Source organism: Pristiophorus japonicus, chromosome 12 (genome assembly GCF_044704955.1).
Source record: "Pristiophorus japonicus isolate sPriJap1 chromosome 12, sPriJap1.hap1, whole genome shotgun sequence".
In the NCBI taxonomy this organism is placed as follows: domain Eukaryota; kingdom Metazoa; phylum Chordata; class Chondrichthyes; family Pristiophoridae; genus Pristiophorus; species Pristiophorus japonicus.
The window spans coordinates 18,698,007-18,718,122 of NC_091988.1; the positions used below are offsets into that span (position 1 = coordinate 18,698,007).

General features: G+C 42.7%; 1 protein-coding gene across 3 annotated transcripts in view; it reads right to left on the bottom strand.

Moving 5' to 3' along the window:
- The window catches only part of kbtbd8 (kelch repeat and BTB (POZ) domain containing 8), a 32,901-nt gene that overhangs the window by 7,022 nt on the left and 5,763 nt on the right, over nt 1-20,116 (bottom strand). The window contains exons 1-3 of one of the 3 annotated variants that reach the window (XM_070895200.1): nt 7,773-7,854; nt 2,528-2,735; nt 458-1,575 (exon numbers count right to left, since the gene is read on the bottom strand). In XM_070895200.1, coding sequence (XP_070751301.1) covers nt 458-1,575; nt 2,528-2,676 — 1,267 coding nt within the window. In that variant the 5' untranslated portion in view covers nt 2,677-2,735; nt 7,773-7,854. Of the gene's footprint in view, nt 1-457; nt 1,576-2,527; nt 2,736-7,772; nt 7,855-20,116 lie in introns of those variants that run through there. The other 2 variants (XM_070895199.1, XM_070895201.1) reach the window with 2 other exon arrangements.

Here is a 20,116-nt window from a genome sequence, read left to right on the forward strand (position 1 = left end):
GGACTGCTTTTAGTTTTGACCATGTTGGAGCAAAAGTTGACAATTATATAATCACATCCTGAATCAAAAACAGCTTGAAAGAAGTTAGAGCTGATCTAGCTATACAAATGCAGGAATAAGTAGTACTCTTGCCAAGCAAGTATCCAATTAAAGATATTTTAAAACAAAAAATAGCACTTGTCCACCACCCACTCACGCTTATTTACTAGTACTGAAGCTAACATGATGTTACTAAATAACATTTGAGTTAGCTCAGCAATCACATACTATGAATTTAGCACTGAAATTAGCTCAAGTCTTCAAAGACGTACTTCCACCAGCAGCTGGCAACAAACTTGTCAGGGTAGTAAAGAGTAAATCAAATAGATTCAATTAGTGAATGGCAATATAGATTGAACAACAGAGTGAAAAATTAATGCAATACAACAATGGGTACGCTGCGCACCCACACCCTTACCTTGTAACACATAGATACTATCCTGATACTCCACAGCAGTGTGAAACTCCATAGCAACAGGCATCGGACAGACAGCTATCCAGCAATTGTCCCTGCCATCATAGCACTCCATGGATTTTAGTGCATTCCGCCCATCGCCTTCATACACCCGACCTCCAATTGCATAAATTTTGCTACAACAATAAACTAGTTTACACCCTATTCGTGCCCTTAGCAATGGAGCTCTGGGCAGCCACCTGTTTGTTGCGTGGTCATGCATCCAAAAATCACTCTCAGCTTTATGATCTATAGATACATCGCTGTTACTTGGCCTGTACCCTCCTGCAATACAAATGTCATTATCGGGGGACACTAGGATTCCCACCTCCCTTAAATCATTGGGAGGCTTGCATAATTTGAAGACTTCTCCTGTGACGGTATCTAGACAAGGCACAGTTTGTTTCTTTCCTGCGTGTTTGTTGGCGGCCTCAAAGCAGATAATCATGTGTGAAGCAGTCATACCAAGCCTTGGCCTACAGCCATCAGCCCCTTCATTGTTTCCATCCTCCAAGGAGTTTCTAGCCATAGCCTGTGCAAAAGTGCAAGGGATTTTCTGTAAAAAGGTCTCTTCCATCAGAGGTACACGTATACATTTGGCAAAAATGTCTGCAAGATGTGGCTCCCTTTTGTCTCTGTTATGCTCAAGCCAATGAATTATGCTTTCATAAACATATTCTTCCTTTTCCACATTTAGATCATCACTGTTTAGAATGCTTGTGAGCTGGTCTTTAGTCAAATGGAGGAACTCCTGCTCTTCGGCAACACACAAAATTTTCTTTCTAATATAATCTTGCGATTTCTCCTTCAATTCCTGGTGCCCGTAGGCATCAGCAAACATGAATACCCCAATGGAGTTCTGAGGATCCAGTCGGCTGATCATATACTGGGCACACTGGTCCTGCAAGGATGGAATTTGGAAAAGACTAGCAGCTGTGAAGAGAGCCTGCACATTGACCTCAGTCAGTGATATTCTGGATGTATATGCATAGTCCAACACAAGCCACATTGCATCATCTTCCACTCCCACAATTCGCACTTTTTTCTGCGTGCTCTCTGTAAGGCCACTTGTGAACATCGACCTACGAAATAAAAAGCTTAAAATGAGCTGAAACCATTCTGGAATAAGATTTTCATCCATACAGCAATGCATCACAAAAGCAGGTTAGCATATAATTAATTACATGGCAGTGTAGTGATGTGAGAGCAAACATGACAGCTATTTTTGCACAGCAAGAAAATAAACAGCAATGGGATGAATGACTGATCCATTTCATTATGAAGGAATGTTGACCAGGACACTGGAAAAACTCCATTATTTGAATAAACCCATTGATCTTTAATGTTTTTGAAATATTGGAACAACAGCTGGGACCTCATCTGAAACAACTCCCTCAGTCTGGCACTGGGGTATCACCTCAATTATACATTCATGCCCTGGAATAGGGTTTGAACTCAACCTTCCAATTTAGAGGAAATACTACCAATTGATAAACTGAAAATCACATTTCCTAAATTGACTAACTTTTTAAACTATTTTACTCAAGCTGAGAAACTACACTTTAACATGGAGTAAACTGAAGAATTAAACAATTATGAATAACTGCTATAATCCAAAAAGGGAATAGCTTTTCAGATTTAAATAAATCTGTTCAACTTAGCATTTTTCTACAGAAAATATGATGCTTATAAAAGCAAATTATGAAATGTTAAAACTTTTACTGTAGCTTACTGGCACAGAGCAAGGCTATAATGACACTCGAATTATGTTCTAGTCTAGCTCCTTATAACAAAGTTATCAAATAGATTTCCTTCGTTAAAGCAGAAATTAGGCTATTAATTGAATTCCACATCATTTATACATGGTTGATTAGTTACAAAGGACTAGAACTTCAAATCTTTCACAACTTTTAGATTCAGAGATAAAATGATAGTTTCAGTTCACATCTATTGCCCCCATCCCCACCGCTTTGATACGCCAGAAACTGGTTTGTAATTAGTATGCGACTAGCTACCAAAACAGCAAAAGCGTACCTAAAGTAAGGACTAATTGCAGCGAGTACATTTCGGTGACAGGAATACGTTTTTCCATGATCTACCTCCACCACAATGTCTGTCAGCTGCTGTTCATCGTACATACATTTAAGCTGCTGCAGGATGCTACATGCATGTGCAGGGTCCATCCCGACATTCTGGCTTGTACTTGAAACTCCATTGTGTCCCAGTAAAAACTTATTTAATTCTGCAGAAAAAAAACAGGATACTAGTATTCATTGTTTATATCAGAAAAACACCCAATAGTCATACAATTATATTCACATGCAGCTTCAGACTTCAAGAAAAAACAAAATGCAGTTCAAAATATTAAGTGATCTGATTGCAATTGTACATACATCTCTGGCCAAGAGGGGACTTAACTTCAAGGTTAGTCTGTCAGAAGCAGCTCAGTTCTGGTGAAGTTTCTGAAATATTAATCTGTCTTTTCAGATGCTGACAAGAGTTCACTTGGATGTCTATTTCAGGCAGTTATTTTTATTCCAATAGCACAATTATCAGGGCCGAGAAAACAAGGTGGAACACAGGGATTAGCACATTTCCCCAGTCCGAGGACATAAAAATCATACCCAACTCCAGATCAACGAGACCAGTACAGCAGAGGGAAAATGCTCAGCCAAATTAGTCAGTCTCAACCCTTGTAGCTGCAGGTCTGCAACTCAAAACTAACATTCTGAGAGACCTTTAGGATAGTACTATACCAGTGTGAGGTCAGTGTGCAGGCAATGCTCAGGTGAAAAGATTCATGCATGTCTTTGCAGCAACAGCTCTACCACATTTCAGGGTGCTTTAGTGACAAGGCTCACATTGTAGATGTGGTAGGTCCACACTATCCCAAATCTCACCAAGTACAGAATTCACAAACATTCAGGCAGCTCCCCTTACTGATACTACTCCTACATCAAGCTTAATTTGTAAATACCATACTTACATGGAGTCACATTAAATCCAGAATCTGCCTCATTTGATGTACAAGTTTTTTTTTAAATAAAGGGTTTTCTGTTAAAATCAACTCGATATTGTGCACTTTGTAGAGGAGTGAGGTGTTACTACTGGGAGTGGTCTTGAGCCAAATGCAAGAAATAATTAGCAAAGCCCCAAAATAAAAATGTTAATTAAAAAGTCTTCAGTAATATGCTCAAAATTACTAATTTACAATTTATTTCACCCAAATAGTGTTCTAAAACATTGCAGCACTGAAGCAAAACAGAAGGGAAAAGGGATTTTATTACTGAATTAATCTCTTTACACCTGGGAAGGAGATTTGCATTTATATAGTGCATTACCACATCATGACATTCACAAGAGCTTTACATGCAATAAATTACTTTGAAGTCCAGCGACCTGGCTATTTTGCACACAGCAAGGTCCCACAAAGAGAGATCAGTTATTAGTGGGTGGTTGAAGGAGGAATGTTGACCAGAAGGGCAATGGGAGAACTCCTTTGTACAACTGGACCCTCCCACCCCCACCCCACCCAAGAGAAGGCCCCAAATGTAATCTCCCCTGGCAATTCACCATTCCCTCAATACTGCACTGGTGTTAGCATGGTTCATGCGCTGTAGAGACTCCAACCTGCAATCTTGTGACTCAGGACAAATGCCAAAATCTTTCAGACATCGATCAACCCAAACCCTGTGCTCGAGTCTGGACTGATGCTGGTTTGCTATTTCTGCTCATTCAGCTGCTGTGCCTGCCCTCAAGCTTCAAAGCTCCTTAATTTACACTAGTCTCCCTCGACCCTTCCATAAATTATTTCCAACTGGCACAGGGATCTGACTCATCCTTCCGTGGTGAAGGGGGTGGGAAAGATTTTAACTTTCAACAAAATACCACTAAATGGTATGGACTTCAATACAAGGGGTATATGGAATAAGGCAGATGAGCCAAGAGCACAGATAGACACTTGGGAGTACGATATTATAGCTATTACTGAGACATGGCTGAAAAGGCAGGTATGGCAGTTCAACATTCCTGGTTAGATGGTTTTCAGACAGGAGAGAAGGGGGTAAAAGGAGGGGAGGTTGCAGTATTAAAGAAGCAATTACAGCTGTGAGAAACATAGAAACATAGAAAATAGGTGCAGGAGCAGGCCATTCAGCCCTTCTAGCCTGCACCGCCATTCAATGAGTTCATGGCTGAACATGAAACTTCAGTACCCCCTTCCTGCTTTCTCGCCATAACCCTTGATCCCCCGAGTAGTAAGGACTTCAATCTAACTCCCTTTTGAATATATTTAGTGAATTGGCCTCAACTACTTTGTGGTAGAGAATTCCACAGGTTCACCACTCTCTGGGTGAAGAAGTTTCTCCTCATCTCGGTCCTAAATGGCTTACCCCTTATCCTCAGACTGTGACCCCTGGTTCTGGACTTCCCCAACATTGGGAACATTCTTTCTGCATCTAACCTGTCTAAACCCGTCAGAATTTTAAACGTTTCTATGAGGTCCCCTCTCATTCTTCTGAACTCCAGTGAATACAAGCCCAGTTGATCCAATCTTTCTTGATAGGTCAGTCCCGCCATCCCGGGAATCAGTCTGGTGAACCTTCGCTGCACTCCCTCAATAGCAAGAATGTCCTTCCTCAAGTTAGGAGACCAAAACTGTACACAATACTCCAGGTGTGGCCTCACCAAGGCCCTGTACAACTGTAGCAACACCTCCCTGCCCCTGTATTCAAATCCCCTCGCTATGAAGGCCAACATGCCATTTGCTTTCTTAACCGCCTGCTGTACCTGCATGCTAACCTTCAATGACTGATGTACCATGACACCCAGGTCTCATTGCACCTTCCCTTTTCCTAATCTGTCACCATTCAGATAATAGTCTGTCTCTCTGTTTTTACCACCAAAGTGGATAACCTCACATTTATCCACATTATACTTCATCTGCCATGCATTTGCCCACTCACCTAACCTATCCAAGTCACTCTGCAGCCTAATAGCATCCTCCTCGCAGCTCACACTGCCACCCAACTTAGTATCATCCGCAAATTTGGAGATACTGCATTTAATCCCCTCGTCTAAATCATTAATGTACAATGTAAACAGCTGGGGCCCCAGCACAGAACCTTGCGGCACTCCACTAGTCACTGCCTGCCATTCTGAAAAGAAGGAGTCAAACAAGGCCATTTGGGTTGAATTGAAGAACAAAAAAGGGGCAATCACTACTGGGAGTGTACTATAGACCCCCAGAGGGAGATAGAACAAATATGGGCAAATTACTGCACAGTGCAAAAACTAGAGCTGTAATAGTGGGGATTTCAACTGCCCTACTATTAACTGGGAAAAAGTAGTGTGAATGGTACAGAGGGTGTGGAATTCCTAAAAGGCATTCAGGAGAACTTCTTTTAGCCAGTATGTAACAAGCCCAACAAGGGAGCAGGTGGTTCTGGACTTGGTTTTGGAGTGTGAAGAGGGGCAGGTGGAAGAGGGTTGGGGGTAATATATTAGCATGGATAGAGGATTGGCTAACAGAATCAGGATAAATGGTTCATTCTCTGGTTGGCAACCAGTAACTAGTGGGGTGCCGCAGGGATCGGTGCTGGGACTCCAACCATTTACAATCTATATTAACGACTTGGAAGAAGGGACGGAGTGTAACGTAGCCAAGTTTGCTGATAAAGATAGGAGGAAAAGCAATGGGTGAGGAGGACAAAAAAAATCTGCAAAAGGACAAACAGGCTAAGTGAGTGGGCAAAAGTTTGGCAAATGGAGTATGTTTGAAAGTGTGAGGCCATGCACTTTAGCAGGAAAAAAAAAAATCAAAGAGCAAGTTATTATTTAAATGGAGAAAGATTGCCAAGTGCCACAGTACAGCAGGACCTGGGGGTACTTGCGCATGAAATACAAAAGGATAGCATGCAGGTACAGCAAGTGATCAGGAAGGCCAATGGTATCTTGGCCTTTATTGCAATGGGGATGGAGTATAAAAGCATAGAAGTCTTGCTACAGTTATAAAAGGCTTTGGAGAGGCCACACCTGGAATACTGCATGCAATTTTGGTTTCCATATTTAAGGATATACTTGCTTTGGAGGCAATTCAGAGAAGGTTCACTAGGTTGATTCCAGCGATGAGGGGGATGGCTTATGAGGAAAGGTTGAGCTTCTACTTATTGGAATTAAGATTGAGAGGTAATCTTATTGAAATATAAGATTGAGGGGGCTTGACAAGGTGGATGCAGAGAGGGTGTTTCTACTGATGGAGACTAGAACTAGAGGGCATGATCTTAGAATAAAGAGGCCACTCATTTAAAACAGGAGATGGAGAAATTTCTTCTGAGGGTTGTAAATCTGTGGAATTCACTGCCTCGGAGAGCTGTGGAAACTGGGACATTGAATAAATTTAAGACAGAAAGACAGTTTCTTAAATGATAAGGGGATAAGGAGTTATGGGAAGCGGGCAGGGAAGTGGAGCTCAGCCATGATCTTATTGAATGGCAGAGCAGGCTCAAGGGGCTGTATGGCCTACTCCTGTTCCTATTTATGTTAGAGGAACATAGTGACCTTGGAATGCAAATCCACAAATCCTTGAAGGTAGCAGGCCAAGTAGATAAGGTGGTTAAGGCGGCATATGGAATACTTGCCTTTATTAGTTGAGACATGGAATACAAGAGCGAGGACGTTATGCTGAAACTGTATAAATATGTTAGGCTGTAGCTGGAGTTCTGGTCATTGCATTACAGGAAAGATGTGATTGCACTGGAAAGGGTGCAGAGGAGATTTACAAGAATGTTGCCTGGACTGGAGAATTTTGGCTATGAGGAAAGATTGGAGATGCTGGAACAGAGGAGGCTGAGGAGAGACCCAATTGAGGTGCATAAAATTATGAAGAGCCTGGATAGAGTGGATAGGAAGGACCCGTTTCCCTTGGCAGAGGGTCAACAACCAGGGGACATAGATTTAAAGTAATTGGGAGAGGTTTAGAGGAGATACAAGGGGAAATTTAGCATGGTAGGGGTGTGGAACATTCTGCCTTACCACAATTAAAAAATACTTGGATGTACACACAAGTACAGTAACTAACAGGGCTATGGACCAGGAGCTGGAAAGTGGGATTGGGCTGGAAAGCTCTTGGTCGGCTGGCACAGACACAATGGGCCGAAATGGCCTCCTTCCGTGCTGTAAATTTCTATGATTCTATGAACAGCAACTACACGTCAATGAATTTAATCTTTCGAAGAGGCTATAGGTGAATAATTTCATTAGAAACAAGATCAATATATACCTGTAGATAGATATATTTGTCAGTTGTTGACCCTCGTGTGCTGTGCGAGAGAAAGGTCAAAAAAGCAGGCAGAATCAATCAGGAGGTCATGCAAATTTGTGTTCCTCTTCTTTTGGCCAGAATGCTAAAGGGGGAAGAAAAGTTTAAATCTACCAGTAGAACAGAACAGAACTACTCTAGCCTAGAGCCTTATGAATTCCATCACAAGTTCAGGGAGTTGGAGAGGCAGGTCAACAGTGAGATAGGACAATATCCAGAGCAGTACTGTGGAAGGATGGAGTCAGACAGAAGCAGTAGCCACCTGGTCTCCCTCATCACCTTTTGATATCAAAGCACTGAAATTGCCAACACCACTGGTCTCATCTTTGCCACGCCTGGACTTGTTGATTGCTCTTTGCTGGTGGGAAAGGCAGCTGCTTGAAGTACTAGTACACGTGGAGTAGAAATGATTTCCAATATACAGGTCAGACCTCTGGTCCGGCACCCTCAGGACCTGACCAGTGCCGAAACAGAATTTTCTGGACCACAGGAGGTCACACCTCATCTTACTGGTACCCATCGACAGCACCCAGGCTCCTGTGCTGGCAGCCTGTGGGCAGCTCCCTCAGCACCTGTGCACTGACTGCTGCTCCCAGCAGTGGTTAACATGCTGGTTTGGTGCTTTTTAAAAAAGAAGAGCGTTTCCAGACAACTAAATACTGCGCAGTGGCTTTCTGCACAGAGCGCTTACAGGTCGTTGCCTACAACTGCATATAAACCCTCCTCTCCCTCAGGCCCAGCTAATGCCAAACCACAGATGTTTCTGGACCAGAGGGGTCCAACCTGCATTAAGTGTAGTGCATTTATTGGTTTTAAAAAGGTGAACAGCAAGTCTGAGCTACAAAAAGCAGCCAGCCTGAGGGTACTGTGTCAACAAGATGCAAGGAAGAGGGGAAAAAGCACAAAATGTGCATGAACAGTACTGGATAATTTGATACCAACTTTAGCTAAAGATGTCTGCAAACACAGGGAGCCAGTCATTAAACATGTATAAATGGTACCTTGCCTTTTTATAGGCAATATTCAAAATAACCAGCAATCTGAGGGTTTGAATAACATTGTCACTAGGGTTTTTGCTGGCAGCATTCTCTATGCACAGGTAGGAAGATAGTTTTCACATTAGTCACTGAATTTGATCCCAATAGATCAGGGTCATGTGTTAAGAAGTCTCAGTCCCACTTCGATTAGCAGGCCAATCAGAAGCATAGTTGTAACAAGCACATTGCAACAGTGTCTCTTATTGCTTAAATCATTTACACCATCACTGCTCATTTCATTTGCCAGTCAGGGAAATCAGACCAAAAGCAACTGATTTCAGGCCAATTCACCAATATTCAAGTTATGGTACTTCCTAGCTTGGATCCAACCTACTTCCAGCTTGCCTACTTATTTTTAATCACCGTTGTTGGTACTAGAGTAGTACTAAATCACTGCATAGTGCAAAACAAGTCACTTGCACAAGTCTTTTTTTTAAACTTTTAGAAATGACATTGGCACCAATCTTTCAACTACAAATAGCCACCAAATTTTGTGGAAGATTACAGGAGGCAGCCATTCATCCCAGTGTGCCTGCTCTTAGCAGAGCTATCCAATTAGTCCCACTTCCCTGCTCTTTCCCCATAGCCCTGCAAAGTGTCCCCCACCTTTAAGTATTTATCCATTTCCTTTTAAATGAATCTGCTTCCACCACCTTATCAGTGCATTCCAGATCACAATTTGGTGTAAAGAAAAAATAGGTTTCCTCACATCATTTCTGGTTCTTTTGCAAATCACCTTAAATCAGTGTCCTCTGGTTACTGACCCTGCTGCCACAGGAAACAGTTTCTCCTCACTCACTATGGACACCGGTCATGTTTTGAACATATCTCTCTCTCTCTCTTCATTCATGCTACCAAAATGCATCACTTCACAGCTTTAAATTTCATCTGCCATGTGTCTGCCCATTTCACCAGTCTAGGTCTTCCTGGTCTGTTATTATCTTCCAACCAACCATTCACCACTACTCTGCTTTCTGTCCTTTACCCTATTTTATATCAATGCTGCCACTGTCCCTTTAATCCCATGGGCTTTAATTTTGTTAACACGTCTTGTGCTACTTTGTCAAACACTAACAGTCCAACTGCACTACCATCATCAACCCTCTGGTTACCTTGACAACTCCTGAATCGGAAGTAAAAAGCTTTGATTACTGATAGAGAATTCAAACAGGCTGCATTTAGACAGGTTGAGAAAACACAGACTCCCATGTCTTCGTGCGACTGAGCACATTGCATTAAGTCATCAATCAACTTGACATTTTAGGACCTGTGGGTAGCGAGCCAATTAAAAGTTAAAAGACTATCAAATGAGCTAATAAGGTCAAAGAAGGGGAGTTCTTTTCTGTAAATTGCACCAGGTATAAGTACAGCCATTTTGACCATGTGGTCTCAGAAGGACAAAGGCCTGGCTTAAAGCCAGAAGCTTGTTGCTGCTGCCAAAATAAAGTTACATTAAAACTACAACTGGAGTTCATATTTCATTGGAAATTAAGAGATCTAACAATTTTGGCGTCACGAACAGGATCGCTGAGGGAAGAAACTGAATTTTGGACATCGGACCTACAAACTGAGGCAAGCGCTCCTCTTTATAAAAGTCCTCGGTCAAAAGTCTAAATTCGCCTCTCCACCTACGCGATTCCGAAAGCCTCCGGTTTGCAAACCCTCCGGTTGGTAGTCGGCTCGAGGTCCCATAGACGTCTAACTTCGGCGGTGTGTTAGTTAATTAATCACCGACCTACTGATCGGCTAGCAAGCCTACGACTCAAGACCCCAGTAAAAAAAAAAATCAGTATTATGGCAGCAGGAGACAAGAGCAAAGAATTGCCTACAACTGCTAAAGGTGGGCAGGCACCACCTGAGGTTTCGATAGATGAAGTCCTCGAACAGTTGAAAGAACAGAGCAACAATTCAACTTATCTAAAACCTGTATTAATATCGAACAATGGTCCTTGGATGAGATTAAAAGGGTCTGGGGAAAAACAACCTGTATGAAAAATAAAGAGCGAACTAGATGGTCCCTAGCCGTTATGGGAAAGATCCGAAAGCGGAATAAAATTATAATGCGTTTCCAACATGATCGAGAACTGACCAGTACAAAGGATCGATTGCAAGCTGTTTGTGAACAGCTCCGACAGAAAAGACTTGAACTTAAAGTCGGAAGCGGAAGTTAAAGATCTTAAAGGTGAAATTAAAGAATGGAAAAAATCATTAGGTCGAGACAGTAATAGGAAAAGGAAAATGTATCGGTCAATTCCCAGGGTACCCATGTTTGGATAAATTAAAAGCGCAAACCCAAAGACACGACCGAGGAATAGATACGGATTCTGAATCCTCTGACGATACAGGGTCAGACGATGAAGAATTAGGGGTGCGCTTTGCCCAGTTTAAAAAAAAGACGAGTTGTAGTCAAATCAGAAGAGACTGCAGATGAGGGCGGAATCAAAAAACGAAGGAAAGGCTGTATGAAAAATACTTATTTCATGATCCGGCAGACCCAGAGAAAATTGATAAATGGTCCAAGGAGTTTCCCAATCCAAAGAAAGGGGGAGTGAAAACGTGGGACCAATTGGACCACTTAAGAAATTTTGACCATAATGGTGCCAAAAACACAGGGAAGAAAATTGCACGACAAGGTAGAAGCAGCTTTGGAGCAGGATGAGCAAGAATTAAACGCAGGGTGGGAGGCGATTAAACACTGGCTGCAAGCCTTCAGTCCAGCTAAGACAGACTGGGGAAAAATTGCAGCCTGCCAACAGAAAGGAACAGAGGAGGTCCTGGAGTATGACTAGCGGTTTAGATGCACATGGCTAGAACATTCAGGAAATGGACGAACAAGTGTTTGGACCCCTGAAAGCAGCTTTCATGGCAGGTCTAAAACCAGAACTGTCCAAAATGCTTAAGGTAGTGTTACCGGACTGGGAAGGTAGAGGAACTACCTTTGCAGAGTTGGTGGATCGATGTAACCAATTAGATCGGGATATGGGAGCTAAAGTCCGAGTTGTACAGGCTATGGGATGGAAATCCCAGGATTCCGATAAAGTCATTCGGAAAATTACCCGGAAAAGGTCATTATTGTGGGAAAGGTGGTCACTGGGCCAAGACGTGCAGGGCAAAACAGCAAGGTCGCGGCCGGGGAAGAGGACGCAGCCAGGGATACAATTCAGCCAACAAACCAGGCTTGTCACAACATAATGACCTCATAGAAGCATTTAAGTGACTGACAATACAACAACAAAAGGAGTTACTTGGGATAGCAAAAAAAAATTAGAGCCCACCCTGGCCCCCCTCCTCGCACTAATACAACAAAGGGGAGATGGGCTATATATAACTGAGGGTGGGCGATAAGGATGTGGACTGTCTTTTAGACACAGGGGCAGAATGAACACATGCTTACCCCTACAATATGGAGACTTTTTGTCATTGGATGGTAGGGCACGTACAGCCTATGGAGTTGGGGGCCATAAAATGGAAATTAAAAGGACACCACCAGTACTTATAGGGTTGGGTCCACATGAACTAACCACGCCAGTCTGGATAGGCCCAGTAGATCAACCCCTTTTGGGAATGGACATTCTAATCCAAGTAGAATCATCGTTACATTTCGAGGATGGTCGGGTGACATGGTCAATTAGAACTTTGAAGAAAGAAGAATTGAAGAAACACCCGATATGGGCTAGATAAAAACGATTGTGGCCTACTCCAGATGGAGCCTGCGGCATTTACCAGGACCAAGCTTCCATGCACTAAACAGTATCCCATCAGTCCAACTGCCATCGCGGGAATCTTACCGGTTATTCAGCAATTGGAGAAACGAGGGATGCTTATTAAAACGCATAGCTCCTCCAATAGCCCCGTGTGGCCGGTACAGAAATCTAATGAGACTGTCGATTATAGGAAATCTAACTAGTGTATTGATCAAAAAGCTCCTTTGGTCGCAGATCCCTCCACCATTTTTAATGCTCTCAAACCAGAACATAAATATTTCTTGGTTATAGATATGGCCAACGGATTTGGGTCAGTGCCTCTGGCACTGGAGGTTCGACAATGGTTTGCTTTCATGGTCCAAGGACAACAGTATACTTGGACCCGGTTACCGCACAATTTCCACAACAGCCCTACGGTATTCCACATGGCTTTACAAAGCCATTTGCGAGAATTACCTCCCCTGTCATCCACAGTCATCCAATATGTAGACGATATCCTGCTAGCTTCAAACATGGAAGAACAGCATGAACAAGATTTACGAGCTTTGCTGGACCACCTTTGGCTGAAAGGACATAAAGCCAACATCAACAAAGCACAAATATCCCAAGAAGAGGTTGTATACTTGGGACAAAAGATTTCACAAGGAAAGAGAGAACTTATCCAGGTTGGAACTGCAGCCATTCGGGCTGCTAAAAAAACCACCACTATTCAGGAACTAAAGTCTTTTTTGGGATTGTGCAACTTTAACAGAAATTGGATTGACTCCTTCACAGCTTGCTCAGCCACTGAATGATATTTTAAAGGGGAAATGTGCCTCTAAAGAAGCCATCACCCTCACTAAAGAACAGCAAGAGGCCTTCCCGAGTTTGAAATAGGCTTTGTATTCGGCACCGGCTCTGGGAATCCCCGACAGTGCTAAGCCATTTACCCTGTTTGTCCATGAGAAAGAAAGATATATGACAGCTATACTGACACAAGAACATGGGGATCGGCAAAGACCTATTGGCTATTGTTTGGCAAAACTGGATGCGGTAGCCCTCGGATGGGGAAGTTGCCCAAGGACCATGGAAGCTACATGTTGAGCGGTAATGATCACTGCGGGTCTAATCCTCGACCAAATGCCGATTGTCAAGTATCCCCACACCGTACACACTTTGCTGTCTATGAATAGAATGTCTCAGGTGACAGCAGCAAGATGGACCCGCTGAACAGCAGTTTTGAAAGCTCCTAATCTCCATATCGTCCGGGCCAGCCCGGTTAATCCCGCAACTATGCTCCTGATGTCAGAATCGAGGGAGCAAGAGGGGGGAGAATGTGAAGATCATGACTGCGTGGAGATTTTAAAAGAAACAGAAGAAGCAGCCTTAGCAGCAGAGGAGCCTCTGCACAACCCAGACCTCATCCTGTTTACAGATGGTTCCTCCTTTGTTGACAATGGTACCAGAAAAGCAGGATGGGCAGTTACAACCTTATATGAGTTTGTGGCAAAAGGATGTTTACCCTCAGGAACGTCAGCACAACAGGCCGAGTTACGGGCCCTGTCAGAAGCATGTTGAATAGCAGAAGGACAGGCAGCTAATGTCTACACAGATTCGCGTTATGCTTTTGGAGTCGCTCACGACTTTGGTCTGTTATGGCGGAAGAGAGGATTTCTCACTGCTGCTGCTACACCTATCCGAAATGGAAAAGTAGTCCGATACTTACTAGAGGTCATACAATTACCTCAGGAAGTGTCCATCCTGAAGTGTAAGGCCCATACCAAAGAAAATACCACAGCACAGGGAAATGCCCTAGCCAACCAGGCGTTCCCCCAGAAGAACCAACACAGATGTGCAGATTGAAAGCACTCAGGACTCTGACGAGACCTTCAAACAATGCAAGGCGAGTGCTCCAGAGAGGAAAAATGGACATGGATTGAGGCAGGAATTAAGCTATGTGAAGATGGTGTCTGGAGACAAAGTTACCAACAAGCCAGTCGCGCCACAAGCGCTAATGCCTTTTTTAGCCCAACAGATCCACTCGTGGGGACACTTGGCCTCAACAGATGACGGCACGGTTCCAGAAAAGCTGGTGGGGTCGGGGATTTAAAAAACATGCCCAGCTGGTAACAGACCGCTGTGTGGTCTGCCAGAAAAATAATTCTGGACCCATCACGGTAATGCCCCAACTGAGGCCCCCCTACCCCTGTCGGACCATTCCAGCATCTACAGGTTGATTATATATCTCTTCCTTCATGCCAAGGATACACTAACATTCTTGTCATGGTCGACAGATTCTCTAGATGGGTAGAAGCTGTCCCAACTAAGAGCCACAGCCAATCACACTGCAAAGGTCTTGTGTAAGGATTACATTCCCCGATGGGGAGTCCAGAGTAGCATTGACTCAGATCAGGGAACACACTTCACAGGTGCTGTCTGCCAAGAAATCTGTAGGTTACTGAACATTACATGGGATTTACACTGTCCTTATCATCCACAATCACCACAAGTAGAACGAATGAATCGAACTCTGAAACAACAGCTTGCCAAATATCACCAAGAAGGAACACCATGGCCCCAGGCACTATCAATAGTGCTATGTCGTATTAGGGCAACCCCGAACAGAACTACAGGTCTAAGCCCATTTGAAATTATAACAGGAAGACCCATGTCGCTGCCAGGAACTATTGATTTAAGGAAAGCTGATGTTCACTTAATGAGTGACACTGATATCATACTGTCAGAACCTAACCAATGCTATTAGTTCTGTTTCCCGACAGGTATCGGCAGCTTGGGGTAATCCACCCGAAGGAGGACACGACATCATCCCGGGAGTCTAGGTGTATGTGAAAAAGTTGCATAAAGAACCTTTCTTTGGGTGCCAAGTGGGAGGGACCTTATCAAGTGTTATTGACCAACCAGGCAGCTGTTAAAGTCCAAGGAAAGAAAGCCTGGATCCACGCTTCACACGTTAAACGAGCACCCGTAACTGAAGCTGAAATCTAATAAGGACAATTACTTTTTGCCAAAATGTATAAATTTACTGTATTACTGACTGTAGGTATTCTAGGCATAGGCCTACTTCTTACTAGCCGACCCTCTGCACCAAAGGGAAATAGTAGAGTACCAAGGGAATTATATGTAAATACCTTTTTATATATGTCATACATTTATGCCAAACAAGGCAACATTTCTAGTTGTTGGGTGTGTGCACATATTCCTATTCACTCAAAGGGAGGGATTCCCTGGAGGCCAGTTCCCTTGAATATCTCGGAAATGGCTGAGTGGATAATTAATCAAAACAAAACAGGCAAGGCATTTCAGGATACGGAAAACTGGGCACGTAAATGGAAGTCAGCAGGTTACAATCTGACTACCTTTGAAGGGGGATACCAACCATGCTACAATAATTCTAAACGGCCCCCATTTTTTTATCATCACTAATACAACGGGAACAGGAAGACCAGGGGAATCGGTCTGTCTGATTAGAAACATCAAAGGAGGCCAAAATATGGGGTGTAGTAACTGCTCCCGGAATTATAATATAATCAAGCCACGGAACCATCCAAACTGGGCCGATATGGGAATTTTTAATGTAACGGGGATTCTGAATAAAACAGATGGAAAAGCCTGGACAGGCCCCGGAGTGTTGCTGACAAAGAAACAGCTAACATTCATTGCCGAAAATGGCACCAATTGGGTGTGTGGCCACAAGGCCTACCCTTGGCTGACCCAGAATTGGACAGAATCCTGCTATTTAGTCTACATTGTGCCTTATATGCATCATATAAAGTCACTGTCGGAACACTTACACCATCCTAAGAGAGCTATCACAGAAACAGAGAGGTTCTTTGCCATTCTGATCCCCAGACTGCCAGACTGGCAAGGGAATCCATTAACATGGCATCGGTTGTGGAACAGGTAGCCAATGATACCTCAGAGGCCCTAGTTAAAATCAATGCAGAAATGGTAGCAATCCACACAGTAGCCCTACAGAATAGACTGGCCCTCGATTACATCCTGGCTGAAAAGGGAGGTACTTGCGCCCTACTCAGAACTGAGTGTTGCACGTATATCCCAGATAGCTCCGAAGAAATTACCCACTTAGCAGAGCATATCCAAAAGGAGGTAGAAAAACTTAAGCAACCCTCATCATTCACTTTGTGGAGCGGAGCCACTGAATGGCTAGGTTCAATGGGAACTTCATTGGTGGAAGGTTTAATTCTAATTGTTGTAATTATTTTACTTTTATATTGTTTGTTTATGTTGATTAAATGTTGTTGCAACCAGGCGGCTGTAGCTGCTGTCCCGCATGAGACACACCTTGCAGGTCCCAGCAGACCGTCTGTACATGGCACAGGGGTATGTTATGCTTAAGAGAAGGTTGGTTACTGGTTGAATTAAGATATTGATTTGGATTAAATTGGAATAAGGTTAATTAACCTACTAAAACCAGACTTCCATTGTGGCCACGATGGAATTCGGGTTGGTGTAAATTTGTGTGGAAGCTACATTTTAGAAGGAAACTCTTAACATGAAATTATTTTGTCGAATGTTTAACCAGTGATACCTGACGTTTTATGATTCAGTTTGTGAAAGAATCAAAGGGGGGATTGATAGAGAATTCAAACAGGCTGCATTTAGACAGGTTGAGAAAACACAGACTCCCATGTCTTCATGCAACTGAGCACATTGCATTAAGTCATCAATCAACTTGACATTTTAGGACCTTTGGGTAGCGAGCCAATTAAAGGTTAAAAGACTATCAAATGAGCCAATAAGGTCAAAGGAGAGTTCTTTTCTGTAAATTGCATCAGGTACAAGTACAGCCATTTTGACCATGTGGTCTCAGAAGGTCAAAGGCCTGGCTTAAAGCCAGAAGCTTGTTGCTGCTGCCACCAAAATAAAGTTACATTAAAACTACAACCGGAGTTCGTATTTCATTGGAAATTAAGAGATCTAACAATTACTCATTGAACAAATGAATGGGTACTTGCAAAACTCAAATACAATAACACTGGGAGTAAGCAAACATCTGTACCTAAAGTTCCCCATCCACCCCCAAATGTTGCAAATGTAAACCAGCATCCTGGTCAGGTTCTCTTACAGGAATTAAATGCTGGTCTATTATTGGGAAAGAAAATGACCAAACCATCTCAAGCAGGCCAACAAACTCCAATTTATTTTCAAGTATAAAATGAAACTCAGTTTCTCAAACAATTACAAAAATAAAAGTTTAAACCAAAGCAGAGAAAATAGTATGCAGAGCAAATTAGACAATTCAACTAATTACCACTCCAAATCAGATCAAAGTTCCTTGTTTAAAATTCAGTGCAATCTCACAAAGCAACACAACGTATGCTCATTATTAAAGTGAAGAGTTCTATTGGGGTATCAGTGCAAGGGAAAAAAACATTTAATTATTAAGTTTGTGACTTGCAATCTGGCTCCATGTCAATCTAAACAGATTCAAATTAAAGAAATCCAACCATTGCCTTTTCAGTTTCGATAGTAACACAGCAGGTAGCAATCATGCTTCTTGGTTATTCAGCAAAAACTTGCATTTATATAGCAAACATCCCAAGGAGTTTTGTAGGAACATAAATCAGGCAAAAGGTATAAGCCCACAGAATTGATGGCAAATAATTGACCTGGTTAGGAAATTTGCTGAGTGGCAGGAAACAGGCAGTAGGGATAATGGATAGGCACTCAAATTGGCAGGATGTGACCAGTGGTGTCCCGTAGGGATCTGTGGCCTCAACTATTCACAATGTTTATTAATGACTTAAATGATAGCACAGAAAGTCATATATCCAAATTTAACGATGACAAAGATAAGTGGAATTGTAGGCAGTGTAGATGGAAGCATAAAATTACAAAGGGATATCGACAGATTAAGTGAATGGATTTCAATGTAGGCAAATGGGAGGTCATCCACTTTGGACCCAAAAAAGGACAGAACAGGGTACTATCTAAATTGTGAAAGACTAAAAATAGTGGATGCCCAAAGAGACTTGGGGGTCCAGGTACATAGATCATTAAAATGTCATGAATAGGTACAGAAAATAATCGAAGTGGCTAATGGGATGCTGGCCTTTATATCAGAAGACAATAGTTAAAAACAGATTTACATAGTCATCATATGGGCGTTTGAGAGCTTGCTGTGCACAAATTGGCTGCCATATTTCTTACATTACAACAAAGTACTTAATTGGCTGTAAAAGGGAACATCCAGTTGTCATGAAAGGCACTATATAAATTCAAGTCTCTATTACGACTGGTGACAAAGCTTGATCGAAGGGTAGATTTTATGGAGGGCCTTCAAGGAGAGCAGAGAAGTTTAGGGCCAACCTGGCTGAAGGCAATAATGGGTCAAAAGGAGTGGGAGAAGCACAAGAGGACAGAGTTGGAGAAAGGCAGAGTTAAGAGGGATTTAAATAAACATGAGAATTTTAAATTTGAGGCATTGGTCAGCAAGCACAGAATGATGTACCAGTGACTTTGCAGGTTAGGATATGGGCAGAGTTTGGGGTGAGCTCAAGTTTATGGAGGGTGGAAGATAAGGCTTAATAGGAGGGCATTGGCATAGTTGAGTCAAGATAACAAAAGCATAGATGAGAGTTTCAGCAGCAGATGGGCAGAGACAGAAGTAAGCAGTCTCAGATAGAGCAGATATGGGGTCAGAAATTCAGTTTAATGCCAAATAGGCCGCTGAGGTTGTAAGCAGTCTGATTCAGTCCGAGTGACCGAGGTGGTGGAATTGGTGATAAGGGCTGAAGAAAATGAGTTTGGTTTTCCTCAATGTTTAGAGGAAATTGCAGCTCATCCACAACTAAATGGTTGGCAACACAAGAGGTAGTGGATGGGTCGAGCGAGGTGGCGGTGGGGAGGTAGAGCTAGGTGGTGCAGGCACACAGTAGTATACCACTACTGCAGGAGCTAAAGTCCATTCTTTTGCAGGATGCGCCTTGGAGAAATGGATCCTTTAACAGTTTCCTAGATATGTTCTGGACCTAGTGGGCATCTGCACACATGTTCAGATGAAACATTAAACTGTATAAACATACCCATTAATTTTACTGTACTGGAGGCTTCCAGTTTGCAGTATAGTTGATTACTCATGTCATACCAAGGTGGTGCTGTTCTTCAGTGTCACCCACTTACATGTGCTCCCACACCCATTAATGTCCCAGAACTCTTGGCACCATGCTCCTATACCACAACAATTCACTTCCCAGTGCTCCCAACACAACCACCCTTTCAAGTGCTTCCAAATCCAAGTTAGGATTCCAATTTTTTTTTTTTTTTTTTAAAGTGTACAAATACATCCATCCCCAATTACACCATTATGATATTGTTAATGTTATCCCAAAGACTTGTTCATTTCTGCTCACTATCAAAATAGGACACAAGGGCTCTTAAATCGGACTGAATGTGCTGTCAGAGATGCCGACTTTCAGAGGAGACATTAAACAGAGGCTGTCTGCACTGAAGTCTCAGCCTAGATTTTTGTGCTCAAGTCTAAGAGTAATGGGATTTTACTAGATCTCCTGGTCTCTTTAGACAAAAGTCTTCTTAGCAATCC